General features: G+C 34.4%; 5 protein-coding genes across 6 annotated transcripts in view; 3 read left to right on the top strand and 2 right to left on the bottom strand.

Annotated features, from left to right (window-relative positions):
• The first annotated feature begins 3302 nt into the window (after positions 1 to 3302).
• LOC18049168 (pentatricopeptide repeat-containing protein At3g48250, chloroplastic) lies at positions 3303 to 5639 on the top strand. The gene has a single exon (XM_006439864.2). The coding sequence runs from the start codon at positions 3407 to 3409 to the stop codon at positions 5324 to 5326; it is 1920 nt and encodes a 639-aa protein (XP_006439927.1). The 5' UTR covers positions 3303 to 3406; the 3' UTR covers positions 5327 to 5639.
• A 134-nt stretch (positions 5640 to 5773) lies between these two features.
• LOC18049166 (pachytene checkpoint protein 2 homolog) lies at positions 5774 to 9661 on the bottom strand. Of its 2 annotated transcripts, none has more exons than XM_006439863.2 (14): positions 9426 to 9661; positions 9270 to 9333; positions 9033 to 9139; positions 8822 to 8889; positions 8522 to 8625; positions 8348 to 8452; positions 8007 to 8096; positions 7810 to 7885; positions 7232 to 7301; positions 7064 to 7134; positions 6897 to 6987; positions 6493 to 6620; positions 6241 to 6369; positions 5774 to 6132 (listed from the first exon to the last, which is right to left on the bottom strand). In XM_006439863.2, exons 1-14 carry the CDS (start codon positions 9559 to 9561, stop codon positions 5992 to 5994), a joined length of 1380 nt encoding a protein of 459 aa, XP_006439926.1. In that variant the 5' UTR covers positions 9562 to 9661; the 3' UTR covers positions 5774 to 5991. The 2 variants fall into 2 exon arrangements, with proteins under 2 accessions (XP_006439926.1, XP_024044443.1); XM_024188675.1 differs by having other exon boundaries at positions 8348 to 8422.
• Positions 9662 to 14167: 4506 nt separating this feature from the next.
• LOC18049165 lies at positions 14168 to 14757 on the top strand. The gene has a single exon (XM_006439862.2). It carries the CDS (start codon positions 14295 to 14297, stop codon positions 14745 to 14747), a length of 453 nt encoding a protein of 150 aa, XP_006439925.1. The 5' UTR covers positions 14168 to 14294; the 3' UTR covers positions 14748 to 14757.
• Positions 14758 to 16612: 1855 nt separating this feature from the next.
• LOC18049804 (pentatricopeptide repeat-containing protein At1g08070, chloroplastic) lies at positions 16613 to 19472 on the top strand. Its single transcript, XM_006439859.2, has one exon. It carries the CDS (start codon positions 16705 to 16707, stop codon positions 18790 to 18792), a length of 2088 nt encoding a protein of 695 aa, XP_006439922.1. The 5' UTR covers positions 16613 to 16704; the 3' UTR covers positions 18793 to 19472.
• Positions 19473 to 19558: 86 nt separating this feature from the next.
• The window catches only part of LOC18049803 (serine/threonine-protein kinase STY13), a 4177-nt gene continuing 2436 nt past the window's right edge, over positions 19559 to 21299 (bottom strand). The window contains exons 4-6 of the mRNA XM_006439858.2: positions 20419 to 20543; positions 20162 to 20320; positions 19559 to 20053 (exon numbers count right to left, since the gene is read on the bottom strand). Coding sequence (XP_006439921.1) covers positions 19739 to 20053; positions 20162 to 20320; positions 20419 to 20543 — 599 coding nt within the window. The 3' untranslated portion in view covers positions 19559 to 19738. The remainder of the gene's footprint in view (positions 20054 to 20161; positions 20321 to 20418; positions 20544 to 21299) is intronic.

Here is a 21299-nt window from a genome sequence, read left to right as displayed (position 1 = left end):
GGACATCTATGGATATCCATATTCATGTGGATAAAGAATTAAGATTCGCTCATGATCTGATCTCCTCATGAGTAAAAATACACATAAGTAATTGCTAGTTAATAAATAAAGAAAATGAAGAAGTCAAATTTTATCCATACGCTATCACTTAAATACACATAGTACAAGATCATTAAAAGCTCATGAGAGCTCAGATTAGGAGAGGATATTTATCCGTGGATAAAACCTTATCCATATTCAGCATCAAAAACTAGAAATGAAATATAGAGTATCAATCATGAATAATTATAATATAGATGGATAATATCCATATCTAATTGTATATTTGCTACAAATCGTAATATCCTTATTCCTTAACTTTAGATTCATCTTCTGATCATCTAACACGCGTGTAAATTTTCCGGGAACCTTTTTCTCCCTCCTCTTTTACCATGTCGTGAAACTCGTATTTAATTGATATACTCGAGTATAACGCTAAATGAGAATTTGGGAGCCTCTAAGTTACAATAATTGTAACATACATCCCTCATGTGAACCACACAAAATTGTAGGACCCACAATTTGTGTGGTTCACATGAAGAATGTATGTTACAATTATTGTAACATAGCATTTGCCTGAGAATTTTATTGCATACCATCAAGAAGCAGTAGTAAGCATTAACTACAAAAATCATATATATATATATATATATATATATCTGCAATCAAAATACTGATAATACACCAACATCGATCTTCCACACTATAACATCTGGCATATTCTCAGTTATTTGTACCACAATACGCACTCATGCAATCTAATAGAGGTACGTAAAACCCTAAATCTTAAATTAAAAAGAAAAAGATGAAGAAGTTGAGTAATTAAGAAAAACACACGGCAACATGTACACGTGCGATATACGTGACATGTTGCATATGTATTAGAAATCTGTAAATAAAACACTTGAAAGATAAATCAATCTGAATGAATAAATACTAGTAACGACTAATGATCGGACCAGAAGGCTTGATTCCCCCTTGCATGCGCCTTGTTGAAAAGACACACAAAATCATCTAGCACTAGCCGCTAGTTTTGATCATCAAACAGTATCTAGACAGGCCATCCATCTCATGAAACTCACGAGACTGAAACCTAGAATGACTTTTTGGAGTGTAAAACTGAACATGCAAATCGGTCTCGGTGTCGGTGTCGATGCCATGGAGTTGAGAAAAGCTATAGTGTATATGAGGCAATTTATGTGTGGCGGTAGGGTGGTGCAAAGAAATGGGAAAGGTTTTACTAAGAGGCAGAGGCAGCAGTGCCTGTGATATTTTGCTGTGCGCGCATATCTTATATATTAATATTCCTGCTTCCGCATGCACTTTTCTCTTTTAATGTGCAGTAGTGCCGGCACGTTTCCACAGGGGAAAAAATTTTTCCCCTGTGGACAATTTAATTAGTGGACTGGAGAGATTTTTTTGTTTGTTTGGTTTGGTTTGGTTTTAGCCAGGATGTGGTACTTTTGAAGGCAAAGCATGGTGTGCCTACTGCCTGCCCTAAAGCTGGGGGTGGGGGGCTACCTCCTTTTAAAGCCTTGGCTAAAGGGATCTTTATGGATATGCAAGCAAGCGAAAGGATCCTTTTTGTATATGCATTATGCTGTAAATGTTTGAAAATTTTGGCTCTCCATGCACCTTCATCATCGGTCATCACCTCTCAACTTTTGTCTATTTTTTGGTGGGTTGTGTTTTATGTCAAAAAGGATTATAAATTTTTGGATGCTTTTGCAATATGTTGCTTGTCTATGGCTTTGTGGGGCTTCTTCCCTTTTTACTTTATTAGAGATCATCCCATATGTGTCTCGGTGAAATATTAATTATTCACCCACATATACTATATATATATATATATATATATATGAACTAGGGAACAATGATGCTACTACCCACACGGGATAAAAAGTCAATTCTCTGTTCCGTATGATTACAAGTTAATTTGGATGTTTAATTGATATATGTGCTCATCAATCTATAATTACATATATTTTAAACTCTACTACAAAATGCGGCAGCTCGATATTTATGTATTGGTTGATGCTGTAGTGTCACTGTATTAATTGTTGCTACCTAATTCTATATGCTCATGTTTTGGTCAAATAAAAGAAAATGATTCTGGCGAGCCTACTCATAATTGCTAGTCAACTACTGCATCAAACAGGTTGAGGGTTTTATGTTCTTATTATTGCCCCCCCCAAACTATCCACGTTATTAGCCTACCCCAATAGCCAGCTTAAAGTTTAAAATTTAAATCTTTAGTTTAGTTTCTTTATTTCATTTAGCTTGAAAGTTGAAATTGATCAAGTGTCAAACGAGCCCATATATATATATATATATTTATAGTATTCAAAAGCACTGAGACGTAGGCAATTAAAGTTAAATTACTCTTTAATCTCCTGAACGTCTAGGAGCGATCTTCTGTATGCGCGAAAGACTACGAAACGTATGATTGGATTAACACTCTAATTGTTGTTGTATAATTAAGATGAAAGGGCTGGCGTAGCATAAGAGCCGCCCTAATCAGATGGCTTAGGATCCGTCAATCAGTGTCCTACTCGTGGACCGACCACCGACAGTTTCTTTCAAGTTTCAATCAAACGGTCACCATTGTGAGTTCCCCTTATCCTAGAAACACAAATCACAGTCAATAGCTAAAATGTGTTGCGTTGCGTAAGCTCTACTGGAACCATATCTTCTGTCTTTCAACGCGACAATAATCAATAGCTGAGTCACTACGGCAGAAACACAATCCAAACGTATAACCGTGAAATTAGCGCCACGTGTCCTCGAACTGCCTCGCAGCCGCAGGCACGTTAAAGAAAAGCCAGTGGTGGGGCTACAACTCTGGTCGGGTGACCCTGCTTTCCCCTAACGGACGAAGCTTCGCGTGGAAGGCAATCATGGTCGTGGTGGGACCCTTGAATTGGGGTTTCTTCGGATGGGGGTCCACTGCTGTTTGTCTGTGTGCAGTTTGAAATCTGACTGGGCAATTAAAGATGCTAATTGCTTAAGCGAGAAAAAGAACAAAACAGGGGATAAAAACAGAAAAGTGAATTCTTCAGGAAATGACATGGGCATCTAAATGGGCTGAAAAGTGGGCAGGGCAGGCCAGTCCAAAATAGGTTTGGACTTTCTTGTAGGCCTTGACCCATCATTGGGTAACCTTATTCTCCCGGGCCAGATAAAAACCGGATCTTACCCGCCCAGTATGAGCAGGTTTCGGCTCACGCCCATAGGCCTATTGTTGTGCTGCTCCGGCTATCGAGAATGTTAAAACCCTTGAAAACCTCTCTTTAATTCAACTGTATTTCGACAGCTTCTTCTTTTAGTCATTTCTGTAACTTATTCAGCTTCGTTCATAAAAGAAGCCATGAATCGATCAAAGGCAGTACTGTCATCTCTCAGACTCGCCAACTCGCTTCTTTCGATTCGGTCTTCTTCAACTCGGCCACTATTTACACGGGTGACTCATTTCTTTCACATCTCTTCATTCACTGCCTCCAATCAATCTCACACTTCACAATTTCATATCAACACATGCCAAAAGATATTCTTTTCGACAAGTCCGAACTCTAGTTTAGAGCTTATATTAGCTTGTGATTGGTCTGACGAGTTAGAGAACAAGTTAGAAGAATTGAGCCCCAAACTGACCCACGAAAGTGTTGTCTATGTTCTGAGGAAGCTCGATAACGACCCAGAAAAGGCTTCAGCTTTTTTCAATTGGGTCTGTGATAAAAAGCAATTTAGACCCAGTTCCACGGTGTACAGCTTGATGCTTAGAAATTTAGTCAACAAAGATTCGTTGAAGCAGTTTTGGGTTACTCTTAGGAGGATGAAAGAAGATCATTGTTATATTGAAGAGGAAACGTATTTGTCAATTTTAGGGGTTTTAAAGAAGGCCAAGAAGGCTAGTGATTTAGCCGCTTTGAACCAATTTCATGATGGAATGGTTAAAGAGATTGCCATGGATAATGTTGCAAAGACTCTGGTTGATGTTGTTCTGGGGTCAGACTGGGATGACAAGATTGGAAAAAAATTAGAGGATATGAAAATTGAGCTATCGGATAATTTTGTTTTAACAGTTTTGAAGGAGCTTCGAATTTACCCTGTAAAAGCTTTGGGGTTTTTCCGTTGGGTTGGTGAGCATTCGGGATACAAACACAATACCATAACGTATAATGGTATCTTGAGGGTTCTTGCTCGGCATGAGTCAGTACGGGACTTTTGGAATGTTGTTGAGGAAATGAAGAAGGAGGGGTATGAGATGGACATTGATACCTACATAAAAATTTCAAGACAGTTTCAAAAGTTTAGGATTATGGAGGATGCAGTGAAGCTTTTTGAGTTTATGATGGATGGCCCATATAAGCCTTCGGTTCAGGATTGTAGCTTGCTTTTACGGAGCATTTCATCAATTAATAACCCAGATTTGGGTTTGGTCTTTAGAGTTGCAAATAAGTACGAGTCATTGGGGAACTCCCTTTCTAAGTCTGTTTATGATGGGATTCATAGGGCACTGACAAAATTGGGAAGGTTTGATGAAGCTGAGAAGATGATGAAGGCCATGAAAAATGCTGGATTTGAGCCTGATAACATCACATACAGCCAAGTCATCTTTGGCCTTTGCAAAGCTGGAAGATTTGAAGATGCCTGCAATGTGCTGGATGAAATGGAAGAAAATGGATGTATTCCTGATATCAAGACTTGGACCATTTTGATTCAAGGGCATTGTGCTGCTAACGAAGTTGACAGGGCATTATTGTGTTTTGCGAAGATGATGGAAAAGAACTATGATGCCGACGCTGATCTTCTGGATGTCTTGATTAATGGTTTCCTTAGTCAAAAGAGAGTAAACGGCGCATATAAATTGCTTGTGGAGATGATAGAGAAGGTTCATTTAAGACCTTGGCAAGCTACATTTAAAACTCTCATTGAAAAGCTTTTGGGAGCAAGGAGACTGGAAGAAGCAATGAACCTTCTACGATTAATGAAAAAACAAAACTACCCACCTTTTCCTGAGCCTTTTGTGCAGTATATTTCAAAGTTTGGAACCGCGGAGGATGCTTCAGAATTCTTGAAGGCATTGAGTGTGAAGGAATATCCATCTTCTGCAGCTTATCTTCAAGTTTTTGAATCTTTCTTCAATGAAGGTAGACATTATGAGGCCAAAGATCTGTTGTACAAGTGCCCTCATCATATCCGCCAGGATTCCAAAATCTCTCTACTTTTTGGTTCTGCAAAGAGCAACAAAGTTACCATTCCTTCCAGAAAGGAATCAACTAGTTTTTAAATCTCTATGCTACTAAAGTGTACCTTATTTTCCAGTTACCATGGCACCTCCTTTTTAAATATTGCGTTCCTCCCTTAATTGAAGCTGTTTTGGGAAGATTGTCGCCTAATTTGATTTTGATTAATTTCTAAGCTTTGCTGAGTCCCATTTAGTTGTTGTGGAAAGCTTAGATCCCATTTAATTGTTATGGCCAATATGATATCGTTTGAATACTTTTTGCAGTGGTTCGGTCTCATGTAAAACAATCACAGTGCAATTACACTTTAGGGCTTTTTCCATCGATGGTACTTATTTTGAACATCCTTATTTTAGAAGGCAGATGTGAATTTACCGATTCACTCTGTTGCTAAATATTATGAGTGATTATCTCCAAGCTTCTCTACTTTATAAGCGTGCACTTTGGGTTGTAAACACTAACCGCTCAGTGGAGTTTCTATTGTTGGAGAAAAATTTGATGGATCTTGGGTGATGATATAAGGCTTCCCTAAATTTGCAAAAATAGCCTCTCGCCTCTGTTACCATCTCGTGTTGTTCCCTTGTAACCAGCAATTAGAATAAAGAGGATGCGGACATCAATCGCATGAAGTGACAACAAAACGTTGAAGCCTTTCCTATATTTTTTACATTAAGCATTAAAACATTTTTTTACAGAAATAACCTTAAATTCAGTCAGGTAGCTCAGAACGCTCTTTTCTAGCTGTATCTATCACAGTAAGCAAGAACTTGCTAGGATCGCAACCGTAAGGGTTAGCAAGAGCTGCATGTGCCAAGAATGGAAGTTTTCTTAATGATCTTCCGCTCAACCCCTGTAGAGGTAAACATACAAATTGCAACTAATAAACGTAAAATCACTTCTTTATTCATTTTAAACTTCAGACGAAAGCACGTAGTAAGTGAAACATTTTGTTTCTGACCTCGCATGCCTCTGCAGCTTCGAGCAATTGTTTATAGAAGTGCTGTGATCTGTCAGCCTCTTGAATATCAGGATTACTGAGTTTCTCTTTCAAAATAGAAAAATTTGGAAGCATGCTCTGATCATAATCCTGAACAAATTCCAATGTTCTTTAATAATTCCATGAATTAAGCCATTCAATGATTGCACTGTCATTCAGCAGTATCAAGGCTTCAAAAACATGGTTTTGTGCGAAAATATTAGAAATATTGACCTGGAAATTTGATATGATTCCTGTTCGTATGAGTTCCTGCAAGCACGACCTTAAAATTTCGTATCTTGCTTGAAGTGTTGGAGGACCAACATACGCTTTGATATCAGCACGATCAACAAATGCAATATCTGAAACCCAAAAATTATTAAATCAGTAGACTAACAAAGTGGAAATTTTCAAAAAGAAAATGAAGAAACACAGTAACAGCATCTAAGTACATCAAGGGAAGCATTGAAAAGGACAAAATATCCAAGAAACCACTTGTATTGTGACAATGACCAGCAGCCACTACATAAGATAGAAGAGCAACAATGGGGAGGGAGGACAAAAAGCGGTTCATGTTAGTGTGCGATGCTTTTAGAAGTTAAATTCTTTTTTTTTTCTGGATTAGATTATAGGCTTACCAATGGCGGCAGTTATATTCGATGTAGTCAAAATTATCACATTCGGCGATGATTTCAGTTTGTCCATCTGAGTTAGTAGAGCATTGACAACCTGAGATGCATTTTCCAAGGTGCATGTTATAGGAAGAAGTCGTGATAAAGTCGGGGAGGGAGAAACAGTGTAATACCCGAATAGAATCTGAAGGTTCTGAACCAGACAAAGCAGCCTTTCTAGCAGCAGCAAGACTTTCAACTTCATCTGAGTATCACCATTTTCATATAGATATAAGCTAAAACAAAGGTAATAGTTTTATTTTTTAAAAAAGAAAGAAAAATCCATTGTAATAAAATCTCACCAATCAAAACAAATACCAGATTGTTTTCTTCCTCTACCATTTCTTGAATTTTTTGAAAAAGCTTGGCAACCTACAATTAATACAATCCTCAGTGAAAACCGATTGCCACATGCACCAAAATCTAAAGTCAAGATCAGCTTTTGCTGCTACACACTTCTACAATATTTAAAAAGAAATAAGAATTCATTCAAAGTAAAACAAAATTAAAGTTCAGCATGGCAGACATCAAATATGACTTGCACGTCACTACAGAGAAAACAAGAAGACTTTGAAGTCTCTACTCAGCAGCAGAAACTTTACTTGGTCTGTTATAAGATGACGACCAATATTTTTCATAACTGAATGGGTAATGGAAGAAAGCTGTTCAGCCAAAAATAAGAACACCAAAAACAACTTTGACCTATTTTATTCTGTCCCTATTTTGTTCCTTTCAACTAAATTAAGTGATGCTTGTCAGTTTCCAGGTGGACAAACCAGTAACAATTGAAATGCCAATACATTAAACTAAAGTTGATAGAAAAGAGTAAGTCTAGATTGAACCAGAACCCAAATTATATATATATATGACGACTACATACCAACTTCCCACTTTCAGAGAACCATTTACTAAATAAAGAGTGTGCGTTAACTTCAACCAACTGGCACTGAGGATATCTGATTTCAGAAGGGTAAGCCAGGAAACGTAATCAGTCTACAGTAAAGATATTGGCAGCATTAAATATAGTCCAACAGAAAAAAAAAAAAAAAAAAAAAGGTTCATGCGAAACATCAACACCTGGAGCTGAATCGAATAGACAGTTTTTGAGCCAATGCTTTACATAATGACGTTTTCCCAGTTCCTGGAGGTCCATGTAACAGGACAATGCTGCAAAATAAAATAAAAAGTTAGAAAAATACAGTTACATTTCTTGCAGCTTTCCTGTGATAATTAACCACAATCTCCACATGATATCTACCCAGATTTTGAATTTGGTAAAATGCAAAAGAAGTGAGCATTTACAGCGTACTATTCTGGTATAGCAACCAGATTTCAGTGAAGCTCATTTCATAAAAAATAACGAAAACTTATTCCAGCTTACTTTTACATATGAATGAGATCAAACAGATGTCCCTTACCGGTTCCATGACACGAGGAAAGGATTAACACCCTTCTCAGCGAACATCAATGCACTTGCTGCATAGTGCAATAACCTTTGCTTGAGACCAGATTCATAAATCAGGCTGGAAGAAAAAATTATTATGTTACTACATCAATGAATAACCTATGAAGAAAATAAGCAACAGAAATACCTTTCCCACATGCCATCAAATTCCTTGGCAGGAAGAATCCATTCATTAAAGCTAGACAGCTGGCCATCCCCACTAAGTTCCTCACAGGGTCCTTCCTCACTAAGCTGACAAAGCAACACAACTACGTTTAAGTTTGAATGAAACAATAAGACAGAACAAATCAAGGGCAGAACATCTTTACTGATAAACCAGAAATCTATCCATGTGTAAAGTGAACCAGAACGATAAAAGGATTGCATTAACATCTCAAATAACTCTTTTCTCTTGAAATTTAAAGATATATGTTACATGTGAAATTACCTGAAAGACTTGAACTACAGGCTTGACTTGCCAGAACAAAAGAATATCATGGTTCTTTACCCATTCATCTACAATACCAACAAATTCATACATTTCAGAATCATGAATCGGAAACCACTTCACTGCTAATAAATATTCATTTAAATTATCTGAACCCCAAAAAAAAAAAAGTTTCTTTACTTTATATTCTAAATAAACAAAGAAAGCAGACCTGTATCACAAACACAGATTCTTTGTACATTTTCGACAAGAAACGGATCATCAATAGGGATGGGGATCGGCCCATCTACATAGCTTAAACTTCTCTTTTCAAGCATTCTAAACACAAAACAAACTTTTGAGTCATTCTATATCACATAAAATTGAAATACTAAAGTATCAAGAAATCAAACTGTCAAGACACAAAATCTCGGAGAAATATACGAAAAATAATAACTAAATTCTTCACCTTTCAACAGCTAACCTAACATCGTCTATTCGAGCTGTGCTTGAGAGCGTTAAACAAACTTCAACTGAAAAAATAGATAAACTTTCTAAAACAAAAGCGCACGTTTTGAATCGACGCTAAAATTAAAAAGTTAATAATAATTAGATGTTCAAATACCGGATACGAGAAATTTTTCTTCGGCGAGAAGAGGCAGGGGAGGGCCGGCGACGCCTTTTTGCTCGGGGATGCCGTCTTGGTCAGAGATCTCGGCTTCTGTGGAGTTATGTACGGTGATTTCCATGGGAGTACTCATTTTGGTGAGCGTAACCGGGATTAGGGATTACAATGTGAACGGCTTCACAGAGGATTGGATACTGTGTCAAACCCTAGGCCTAGGGACATAAAATTTGGGTTTTTTTTTTTCAATTTTAAATCGGGCGGGAAAGGGTGTGCCTATTTGAACTTATTTCTTTTCGTAAAGGCTTATTTTGAACCTCAACCAATAATGAACGGACACGTATAATAAAGAGCGTACTTTACATTTAATTAAAAAAAATCCAAAATTTTCATAAGCCTAAAGCTATTTGCATAAAAAAAAAAAAGTAGAGTTTGAATACTCTATTATTTTATTTTTATACAGTGATTTAATAAGGTTCTGTTTGTAATTGAGGATGAAACTCAATAATTTCTTTATTTTATAATTTGTGATAAAAGTAATATTTAATAAATTTTGTAAAAACAACTTATTTTATAATTTTCTCTATTTTGACAGTAATTTTTAAAAGTAAGTGGATGATTACTTTTTATAAGTAGTTTATTAGATAAAAAAGTAAGTGGAAGATCATTTTTTATAAGCAGCTTATTAGATAAGTTATCATACTTTTTTAAAATTTCTATTATAACCTTAATATTTAAAAAATAATAATTTGTCTTATTATTCTATATACCTTGATATATAAGCCATTAAATATCATATTACCATTTATCACCACAATCAAATTACTGTCACAACTATTGTTTTTTTTTTCGGTATCAAAGTTTTTATATAATAAGTTCATATTTTTTATTATTGTTTTTTCTTTTTGGTATCAAAGTTTTTATATAATAAGTTCATATTTTTTATATTTTACTTGTATTTTCTATTATAAGATTAAAAAAGACTTGCTTGCAATTATGTAAATTCTTTTTGAACTATGAACAATTTCACATGAAAATTAACCGTGACTTCTAAAATCAATTTCATAATCATGACTTTTAATATTCAATCTATCTATATTTTTTCTATAATCAAGGTGTTTATTGCAATAAGCTTAATGTGGATGTAATGCATATTACTTTTTTATTTTATCTATATTGTGTATTAATATGAACTTTTATCATATTTTATGTAACAAATTATTGATTTTTTTTTTACTTTATGTAATTTTACACGTTTTAAAAAGAAAAAATGCATGTCTACAATTATTAAACACAATCCAAAAAAAAAAGGTAATTTAAACTTATCTTTATTTCGGTCATTAATTTATAAAAAACAAATTTGTAATAAAATTTAGCAAACACATATACACTACTTTTTAAACTCACAACAATCGAAACAATACAATTTACCATACACCTAGTTGCTTTTTTAATTAGATGCTTATTGCATCTGTACAGCAGAAGCAACTTATATAATCAGCAATCGCAATCCCAAATTAGCCCTAAATATTAAAAAAAAAAAACTCTTTACAATGCCAAAAAAAAATCCTCAATTAAACCTTTTTAATTAATTATATTTAATTACTCTATACATGTAAAATTATAACTCACTCAAAAAACAACTTTGACCACCCATTTCTTGCATGAAATTTTTATTTCTTTAGAAAATCAAGTATCAAAATATTATAAAAGAAAATGAATCATCTCATTTTCTATGTTCATTGTTCTTCTTTTTACTAAGTTTATTACTACTTAATTATTAGTTTCTTACTTTGTTTTTTTTTTTTTTTGGTTTCTTTCACAGGATACTAATTTTAATTTTCAACTATTTTTATTTTTGAGATAGGAACTGAATTGCATTAGAACCCTAATAATGAAAGGAAACAAGCCAAATATTTGGCATGGAGTCTTTTCACCCAAACCAGAAATTCAAACAGGTGCGCCAAGAGCATGATTACAATTTACAAGAAGGAGGAATATGTCGAATTTACAAGGTATGACGAGCCAAAATTAGTCATCTACGTATTTTACGGTTTGGTGATAAGAAAATAATTTGGTCATTTATATTATTTGTTTTTTTGGGTGAAATAATCAAATTTGGTCATTGATTAATTGTCAAAACCTTTTATTGATTTGTATATTTTAAAGATAATGCGAACTTATTATAATTATTTTCTGAAATTTAAACGGATTTATAAAAATAATAGGGTGGAAATATCTCCATCCTTAAAAAAAAAGGATAAAATACATTAGAAAGATATAGTTTTATAGTTATTTCCATGACCGGTTTGTGACCATGATATTTATCCACAGTTAAATGATCGAGTTTTTCTAATTTTAACTACTTATTCTTTTTTTTTTATAAATAAAATCACTTTTTCACAAAGCATTACAAATACTTCTTTAAATCCATTTTAATTAAACATCATAAAAAATTTAAAAACTTTCAATAATAATATAGAATTTCTTTATAAATAAAATTATCTCATCCAACATATTAACAATTTATAAAAAATAGAAAATACAATTTGTCCATCCAGCGAAATTTATTTCCTACGTAACCAAAACCGACTATGCAAACTGAAAAAGGACAAAAGGTGATTTATTTGTTGCTATGAATAAATACTAAATTTATGTTTGAAATGGATGATTGGATTGCATTAATTTTTAAGGTCAAATTGAATTAGATTATATTGAATTAGACTGAATTATAAATAGTATTATCTTTTGTTTGGTATAATATCAAATAGGACTATTTTTATTTAATTTAATAATAAATAATATAATATTTTTACATTATATTGATAATTAGTAATTTTAATATTTAATATTACAGAGAAGAAATAATTGATTGTTTTTATGTTTAACATTTGATATTGGTTTAAATAAATTTTGATACTTAATCTTAAACTAAATATAATTTAAACATAAATTTTTGAATAGAATTTTTGATATTCTATATAATATAAAATTGTAGGTTAAAAAATTATGAAATTAACTTCTATGTTTAATTGATGTTAAATATTAAGTTAGATGAAAAGAAAAGAGTGACAAAAGGGGATGGTAACACAAACTTTTCGTTTAATCTTATCCCATCTAAACTCATATAAAAATAAAGATTAATAAACCTATTAGTACTAGACTAAATTTTATTACATTCTATTAGTCCATACAACCAAACATACTTTAGATTAGATTATTTGATTACTCTCAAAGTCTAATCCAATCTCACAATTTATTCAAGCTCCCAAACATAGCCTAAACTAATAGATAATATCTTCTAAAAAAAATTATATATATATATATAGCTATTGGCTAATTATAAATCAATTGTTAGTTTTCAAAATGCAACTCCATTGAAGATAAATATACATACACTTGTTCTGAAGGCTTAACTCAAGTGGTAAGAGCATTGCCTTATTAGGACCAAAGTCCTAAGTTTGAGTCTCGTTAAAGAAGAATGAAGTGAAATTCAACAAACTTCTGTTTTTTGGAAAAAAAAAAGAATAGTAATAATGAAAATAATGTATACACTTCAAATATAATAAATTTTAGTTAATTCGAGACAAGTGGCTTAAAATTTAATTATTAAAGAAAGCAATACAATTCAATTAATAATTACAACTTCCTCTTTATTATAAACTCCAAATAATTGGTTACACCGCCAATTTTTTTTGTTTGTTACAAACCCAACTTATAAGTGTAATATGATATATGAGATGCAATAAAATTGAAATTTGGGATCAATAACTATTTTCTTGAGGGTATGATTGACCATTTGAGGTTTTCAATATTTAATCCGTCGTCAGGCTATTATATATAGCACTAGTAAATGAGCAATAGGAGAAAATATAGTAAAATTAAAGGTTAATTCTTTCCTACATCCATTAAAAGCATTTAATTAATTATTTACATAGAGTACTAACTAAAGCTATATTACTAACTTTTTATATTTCTAGCAGTAATATTAAGAGCTCTTTTCTTTTGAAAGACTTAAAAATAATTTTAAAAAGTTAAAAATTAATTTTAGTGTTTGAGAAGTTTTTTTTTTTAAAATTACTTTCGACAAAATCATTTCATCGTACAACAGATTTTGAAAAATAAGGGAGGAGTATCTTTTTAAACTTTAATTTTGAGAATTGATTTTATACTTTATATAATTTCACGTATATCCTCACATATATTATAAAAATCAAATCCTTGTTCAATTAGGAAATAAAATTATTAAAATTAAAGAGATTATTATTACCAATTATATTGAGATAACAAAATAAAAAACATTACCAATTATATAGACACAACAAAATAAAAAAATAATTTTAATTATCAATTATTATATACACACAATAAAAAAAATTAGACATACATGTACATAAATGTATTAATAAATTATATTATAATATTTTGTCCATTTTAGTCCATTATATTTTTATAGTAGTTGAATAATAAGATTTAACAAAACACATCCTACTGTTTTAAAATTATTAACATTTTTAAAAATAAATTAACAAATTTATTATTTTTTTATAATTAATTATTTACATAGTACAACTCACGACATTTATTTTAAAACCTACAATATTATCCAAATGGGATTAAAAAAATCCTCCAGAATTCAACAGATTAATTATGTGCCAAAGTAGCTAGGATCATTGCGGTCCACAAAAATAATATAGAATTGGAAAGTTTGAGATAAGAAACAAAAATTTCTTCATCATATATACACTAGATCAATCCATACAGTCATTAAAAACACCATCATGTGAGGATGCAATTTGCCTAAGATAACAACATGAACAAGCATGGCCCCAGCAGGAACAGGACTGTCCTGGAGAAAAAGACCACACCATGAAGAAAAAGCTAGAGCTTGAAGATGACGACCATGAACTTGAAATCCTCAAGGCCGTGGCACAAGCCTGGTACGGCCATTCCGGCGGATCTAGGCCAACCAACGAGTTCGATGCGCACAGGAGAAATTTCAAGAGCCAGCCTTCAAGATTCAGACTAGAAGCAATGAACAAGTCTTCATCATCAGCTAATAAGGAAACTGGTATCAGTAGTGCAAATTGGGATTTCGGGCAATCGCTATGGGACTCCTACGAGCTTGTGACCGTGTCCAAAAAGTTAGAGGCAGGTTTATCATTGGATAATCCATTTTCCGGGTTAGATGATACTGTTCCTGTACACAGGCGGCGAAGAGAGAGTAAGAAGAATAGCCTTAGAAATTTGTTTAATCGTTTCTCTTCAAGGAGATTTCATGAGGGTCATCAAGTTCCTCGGGACGGTGACACTCAATTTTGATTAATTAGTGCCGCCTTTATTAGAAAAATAATTAATATTAATCTGTGCGTTTTCTGGTTCATTATGACAACAACTAGTAGAAATGTTAGCTGTATTCTTTTAACTTCAGTTGCCCAGAAATTTTTCTCTTTTATTCTTTAGGATTGATGATATATATGGTTGCATGCATCTAGTTCTTTTATGTTTTGTCAATTCACTCAATATCGGTTATATATTAACGGGAACATTCGCACTAGCTATTTATATGCAAAATAGAACAATTCGCACTCCTCATTTATACAAAAATATTTTTTACATATACAAAAAAATATGCAAAATGCATCCAAACAAGGATGTATGCCATCCAAGCAAACACAAACAACATTCGCACTAGCTATTTATATGTGCTAACAACACATCAAAGGCAGGCCATTTATTTAATTAGGACTAGAACTTATTGTACTGCTGGTAACGCTAAAAAAAGGGTGCTTTTGTCTCTGCCAGTCAGTCAACTGTGACCAACATGCGTGCTTGAAAGAAGCCTAAGACGACAATTTGAAGGTGTTCCATTTGCTGAGTTCAAAGCCCTTGTGCTTCCTCTTGATGAAGCCAGCAGCCAGAGTGTCGATGCTCTCTTCACGACCCTCACGGTTCTGAATATCTTCCTCGGTCTGCCGCTCCACAACTCCAACAGGTTCAGTCACCCGAACCTTCTTTTGAACCTTTGGGGAAGAAGGCTTCTGCTGGTGCTGTACTTGATCTTCACGCCGACTGCTTTCTTGATTTGGACCTCCATAAGCATAATTATTGTTAAAGGCCTTGTACACGTTAGGGTAGCGAGGGGGTTCATTGACAACGCTAGTTTGGGGATAGTAATCATCGGACGTAGTGCTCCAATCAGACTGCTGCCGCTGCTGCTTGGGAGCTAAGTCATAGCTCCAGTACTGCATTTTATTTAGCTCGATCCCTTCTCAACGGCGAGCAATAATTAAAGCAGTAATGGCAGCCGCAATATATAGACCCATATAAGTTCTCCTTTATTCTTAGACCATAGTGGGTGAATCTGATTCTTTTATTTTATCCTTGGTCATCGTCAAACAGGAATTGATCAGCCATAAATGAAATATGCGCGGTATAAGATATGATGCTTTATACGAAGGAAGAAGAGTGACAACCATGATGGATCTTGGAATAATTAATGGTTTATCGAAATTAACTTTGTTACTTAGGGGCTTAATGATAAGATGAAGATGTAAATTGCAGTAGCTTGAGGCATATAATTACTGGGAGAAAGCGAATTTGATCACACTAGCTGTCAAAATTAATGATTCTTAAAAAAGATTACTTGGTGATTCCTTTGGGATTACTCTGCCTGCTGATACTTATATGCTTGATGCTTTATATATATATATATATATAAAAAAAGCTAAGCGCAGAAGAAGATAAGGGAAAAAAGAAGAAGAGAGTGGATGGGTAGAGCCGTAGAGAGAAAGAAAATAAATTTATCTCATTTTGTTCTCTATTTTTCTATTTACGTTAAGAACAACTCTATAAAAAATGTATGGTTGTAAATGAGATACCATTTCACGTGAAACAACATCCGGTGCTATATATGCATCTTTGGTATCTGATACTAACATTAATTATCTAAAATTTATGGATAAGAGAATGATCAATTTATTTTTTATTAATCAAGTGCTAACTTTCTAAAAAAGTAACACTTTCTCACTTTCTATTAAGAGATTTTAAGTTAAAATATGAGAAAACTTTTGATTCTCTTATAACTTTTTTTTTTTACCTATTTATTGTTTGTCATGTATGTACATATATTATCCTAATTAATTGGAACATATACATTATTAAAAAATAAAAAAGTGCTCCGAGAATATCAAAGATATTTTTATTCAATTGACTACTATTCTTCTTGTGCCAAATTACCGATCCCAGATCATTATTTTCATAAACCAACACAAACAAGATGGCCTTGACGCTACATTTTCCCGCCAAAACAGTGACTACCATCACCCAGTTCCCAGAGAACCCTAAAACCCTAATCGTGCAACAATGCAAGACCACCAAAGACTTGAACCAAGTCCACGCCCACCTAATCAAATCACGCTTCCATCTCAACCCAACCATATCAGAGAACTTGCTCGAAGCCGCTGCCATACTCATTCCCGCCGCCACCATGGACTATGCTCTCTCAATCTTCCACAAAATCAACGAACCCGATTCATCAGCATATAATATAATGATCAGAGCCTTCACTCTGAAGCAGTCTCCTCAAGAAGCCGTGATGTTGTACAAAACAATGCTTGAAAACTCGCTAGAGCCGGATCGTTTCACTTTTGCTTGTACATTAAAAGCTTGCTCCAGAATAAGAGCATTGGAAGAAGGTGAACAAATTCATGCCCAGATACTGAAATCTGGGTTTGGGTGTAGACAGTTAGTAACAAACACTTTGATACATTTGTACGCTATTTGTGGGAGAATTGATATTGCACGTAAGATGTTCGACAGAATGTCTAACAGGGATGTCTTTTCATGGAATTCAATGTTTTCGGGGTATGTTAAAACTGAATGCTGGAGGGAAATTGTTGACTTATTTAATGAAATGCGAGATTTGGGTGTCAAATTTGATGAGGTTACCTTGATCAATGTTCTGATGGCATGTGGAAGACTGGCTGATATTGAGTTAGGTGGGTGGATAAGTGAGTATATGGAGGAAAAAGAGCTCAATGGGAACGTTAAGTTAATGACAGCAGTTGTTGATATGTATGCAAAGTGTGGCCATGTTGACAAGGCAAGGAGATTGTTCGAACAGATGAATATAAAAGATGTAGTTGCATGGAGTGCCATGATTTCAGGTTATAGCCAAGCAAGGCGGTGTAAGGAGGCGCTTGGTGTTTTTCATGATATGCAAATGGCAAATGTGGTGCCTAATGAGGTCACTATGGTCAGTGTACTTTCTTGTTGTGCTGTCCTTGGAGCCCTAGAAACTGGTAAATGGGTTCACTTGTATGTAAAGAAGAAGAGGATGGAGCTTACTATTACGCTCGGAACTGCACTTATGGATTTTTATGCCAAGTGTGGGCTGATAGAGAATGCAGTTGAAGTGTTTAAGAAGATGCCTTTGAAGAATGTGTTCTTTTGGACTGTGTTAATTCAATGCCTTGCCAGTAACGGACAAGGAGAAAGGGCTCTTGAAACTTATTACATTATGCGGGAAAAGAATATTGAACCAAATGATGTTACTTTCATAGCTGTTCTTTCTGCTTGTAGTCACGTGGGAATGGTTGATGAAGGTCGAGAACTTTTTGTCAGTATGAGCAGAGATTTTGACCTTGAACCAAGGATGGAACACTATGGTTGCATGGTGGACATTCTTGGTCGAGCTGGGTTGATTGAAGAGGCATATCAGTTCATAAAGAATATGCCCATCCCACCCAATCCTGTCATATGGAGAACATTGTTGGCTGCATGCAGAGCTCATAAGAACGTTGAAGTTGGGGAAGAATCATTAAAAAACCTAGTTACGTTGGAACCCATGCATAGTGGAGATTATTTTCTTCTATCAGATATTTATGCATCAGCGGGAAGATGTGAGGATGCCTTGAGGGTTATGAATCAGATGAGAGAGCAGGGAATCAAAAAGACTCCTGGCTGCAGTTTGATAGAACTGGATGGAGAAATATATGAATTCCTCGCTGAAGACAATATGTGTCCACATTTTAAGGAGGTTTACGATGCAACTGAAAACATGATGAAAAGGATCAAATCAGCTGGCTATGTGCCCAACACAGCAGATGCAAGACTAGATGCTGAGGAAGATGATAAAGAAGCTTCAGTAGCTCACCACAGTGAGAAGTTAGCTATTGCTTTTGGTCTTATCAGAGCGTCTCCTGGAACTACAATCAGAATTTCAAAGAATCTTAGAGTTTGCACAGATTGCCACAATGCAACAAAGATTATATCAAAGGTTTTCAATAGAGAAATTGTAGTAAGAGATCGGACTCGCTTTCATCACTTTAAAGAGGGGTCTTGTTCCTGTAATGACTACTGGTAAACCCCATATTTAGTTACATTACTAAAATGCAAAACATGCATTCATTACCCTAAATGATAAGGCTTGAAATTAGATTATTTTTGTACACACAGCAGAATGTATGTTCATGATCTCCGATGTAGACACATTTTTCGGATATTTATCATGGAAGTAGAAAGTAAGAACTATTCTAAACTATAAATGCTAGTTATGTTGTAAGTGAAATCTTTGTCAATTAGTTTTCACTTTTATGAAGTTGATTGTATCTTCCGAGTTCGGTGATGAACTACCCGTAACCCTTGTATGGAGAATTGGTGATATCTATGTATTTTTTCAGTTACTTGAGATTCACATAGAGATACTCAAGGGATTATCAGATTTTTGAGACCCAAACAAGGAATTTTCAGTAAATTTCCTGTGTCCCCCCGACTCCTGAACATCTTAGGCACCACTCCAAAATAAATTCACGCTCCAGTAAAGTACATCACATGCAGTCCAACTAATCAGATAATCAACCATGATCATCCAACCGGCCGACCTCTTTCGCCCAAGCAATTTCTATTGTCTGTAAGGTGTACCATTTGTCAGATGATTATGATCTGCCAAAGCAGAGGCATGAACCAGGTGCATTCCCATGTTACATTCATTTCTTCTTGCAAGTTTCTGACGAAGAATTGAAATCGAATTTCCTTCAATTTACAGGTTACAATCAGACACCAGAACTAAGGGCAGCTCCAAACTTTCAGTTCACGAGAAAGCTAAGATTCAAAACTATAATCCTAAGAAGTGAGAAAATTAATCACCATCAGATAGATATAATAAAGAGTTATTATCTTGCTCAGCTTCAACTAAAATGTAAGGTGTCAATCTAAGGCGTTATCAAAATGTGTTCCATGAACTAGAGTCAAGCAATCTTTGCTTGTTTAAGACGATTGCAAAGCTCGTCATCTTTTTTATGACTACAGGGTTAATAACACAGGTTGAAGCAGAAAAACAAACTTTTTGGCTTGTCTCCCATCTTTGCTTTAGGAGTTTCCCCAATGTCATCACGCACTGTCATCAATGAGCTTGTACCCGGAGATTCGGGGGGTAAGATGGTGTTCTCAGAGTTGAAAATTCGATGAGGAATCATAGGTTCAGGTGGAGCAATTGCAGAAAGATAATTAAGGAGCATTTGGATTATTTGAGTGAAATTAGGGCGAGCATTTGGGTCCTCCTTCCAGCATGAAGTTAGAATGATGGACAATTCTTCAGGTACGTTTTCTGCACTAGGCCTCACATTCTGAAATGGTGGTAAAATACAATATGCCATCAATTAAATTAGCAGTACAAAGAAAGCAGGTGACAACAGCTACTGTGTATGAACAAAGTATGAATAAGAGACTATTACTTTGAAAGCAGCAGCATAAGCTGCCTGGAGATTTGACATTCCTTCAAATGGCAATTTGTTATGCAATAGCTCCCATAACACAATTGCAAAGCTATAGGAATCTACCTTATGGTTGTAATGCTTCTTCTCTCCCTGCCTTAATGTAACAGTACTGTATAACTGACACCAAACAGCAACACAATTATGCATCACATAAATTGTGTCATACATGGTGAGAACAAGAGAGAAAGAAGTTTATATAGGAAGAGAACAAGAACCTCGGGTGCCATCCAACGGTATGTCCCAGTTTCAGCAGTCATCATCTCAGTTAATGACTCCTCTCTTGCTAAGCCAAAATCTGCCAGTTTAATTGTTTTGTGGTCTTCTGTCAAGAGCAAGTTTTCTGCGCCCAAAAAGAAAAAAAAAGAAAGAAGATAATAAATTTAAAACTGTAATAATCCTTACAAGTAACGATCCCAATAAACTGATAGAAAGTAGCTTTCTTGTCCTCTTTCAGTTCAACATTAATGTCTATTTAAATGATTTTACCTTCTGAGTAACTGATCTACTCCCCCATTAAAGTTTTGTCTGCTCAATAGATACAAACGGTAACGCTATGATTTCATTCATCTAAGAGAGAGCTTCTCTATTATCTGAATGTGCATCTCATATCTTCTCCTAATCATTAGTTTCCACTGAACATAATATTCACATCTACTCCTATAAGACATCACAAGTGATCATAACTAATGATTTCATGCTTGAATGAACGGTCAGCTATTGAACCAATAACTAACTAATGAAATCTGTTAATTTTTTCAATACCCAATAACCACTTGAGAAGTCTTACAAATGCTTATGCGAGCCGCTAGTTGGAACAGAGATGTGCAAGTAATTTAATGTGACTTGAAGTACAATACTTTGAAAACTTAACTCTATAAAGTCAACTGCCAGCACATATGCTTGTAATAATGGAGATAATCTGTTACATATGATATTATACTAAGAATATGAATATCTCAAACCTGTAGCTCCAAAGATGAGACATGTGGGATTGGTACAAGATTCCCACAACTAAAGATCTCCATGTAGCAAAGACCGTGCACCTTGTATAATATAAGTCATCTACCAATATTTTAATCCTTATCTATACCTTAAA

This window comes from Citrus clementina, unplaced genomic scaffold (assembly GCF_000493195.1).
Source record: "Citrus clementina cultivar Clemenules unplaced genomic scaffold, Citrus_clementina_v1.0 scaffold_3, whole genome shotgun sequence".
Classification (NCBI taxonomy): Eukaryota; Viridiplantae; Streptophyta; class Magnoliopsida; order Sapindales; family Rutaceae; genus Citrus; species Citrus x clementina.
Note: the sequence above shows the minus strand (reverse complement) of the source record. Positions and strands in the feature narration are given on the sequence as shown.

What these genes read in the sequence shown, in the direction of transcription:
- LOC18049168 (XM_006439864.2), top strand. Translation starts at nt 3,407, where the DNA reads ATGAATCGATCAAAGGCAGTACTGTCATCTCTCAGACTCGCCAACTCG.
- LOC18049166 (XM_006439863.2), bottom strand. Translation starts at nt 9,561, where the DNA reads ATGAGTACTCCCATGGAAATCACCGTACATAACTCCACAGAAGCCGAG. An exon ending in AACCTTCAGATTCTATTCGG is followed by an intron (nt 6,988 to 7,063) that starts GTATTACACTGT and finishes AATGCATCTCAG; the next exon opens with GTTGTCAATGCTCTACTAAC. An exon ending in AAGCTGCAGAGGCATGCGAG is followed by an intron (nt 6,133 to 6,240) that starts GTCAGAAACAAA and finishes TTACCTCTACAG; the next exon opens with GGGTTGAGCGGAAGATCATT.
- LOC18049165 (XM_006439862.2), top strand. Translation starts at nt 14,295, where the DNA reads ATGAAGAAAAAGCTAGAGCTTGAAGATGACGACCATGAACTTGAAATC.
- LOC18049804 (XM_006439859.2), top strand. Translation starts at nt 16,705, where the DNA reads ATGGCCTTGACGCTACATTTTCCCGCCAAAACAGTGACTACCATCACC.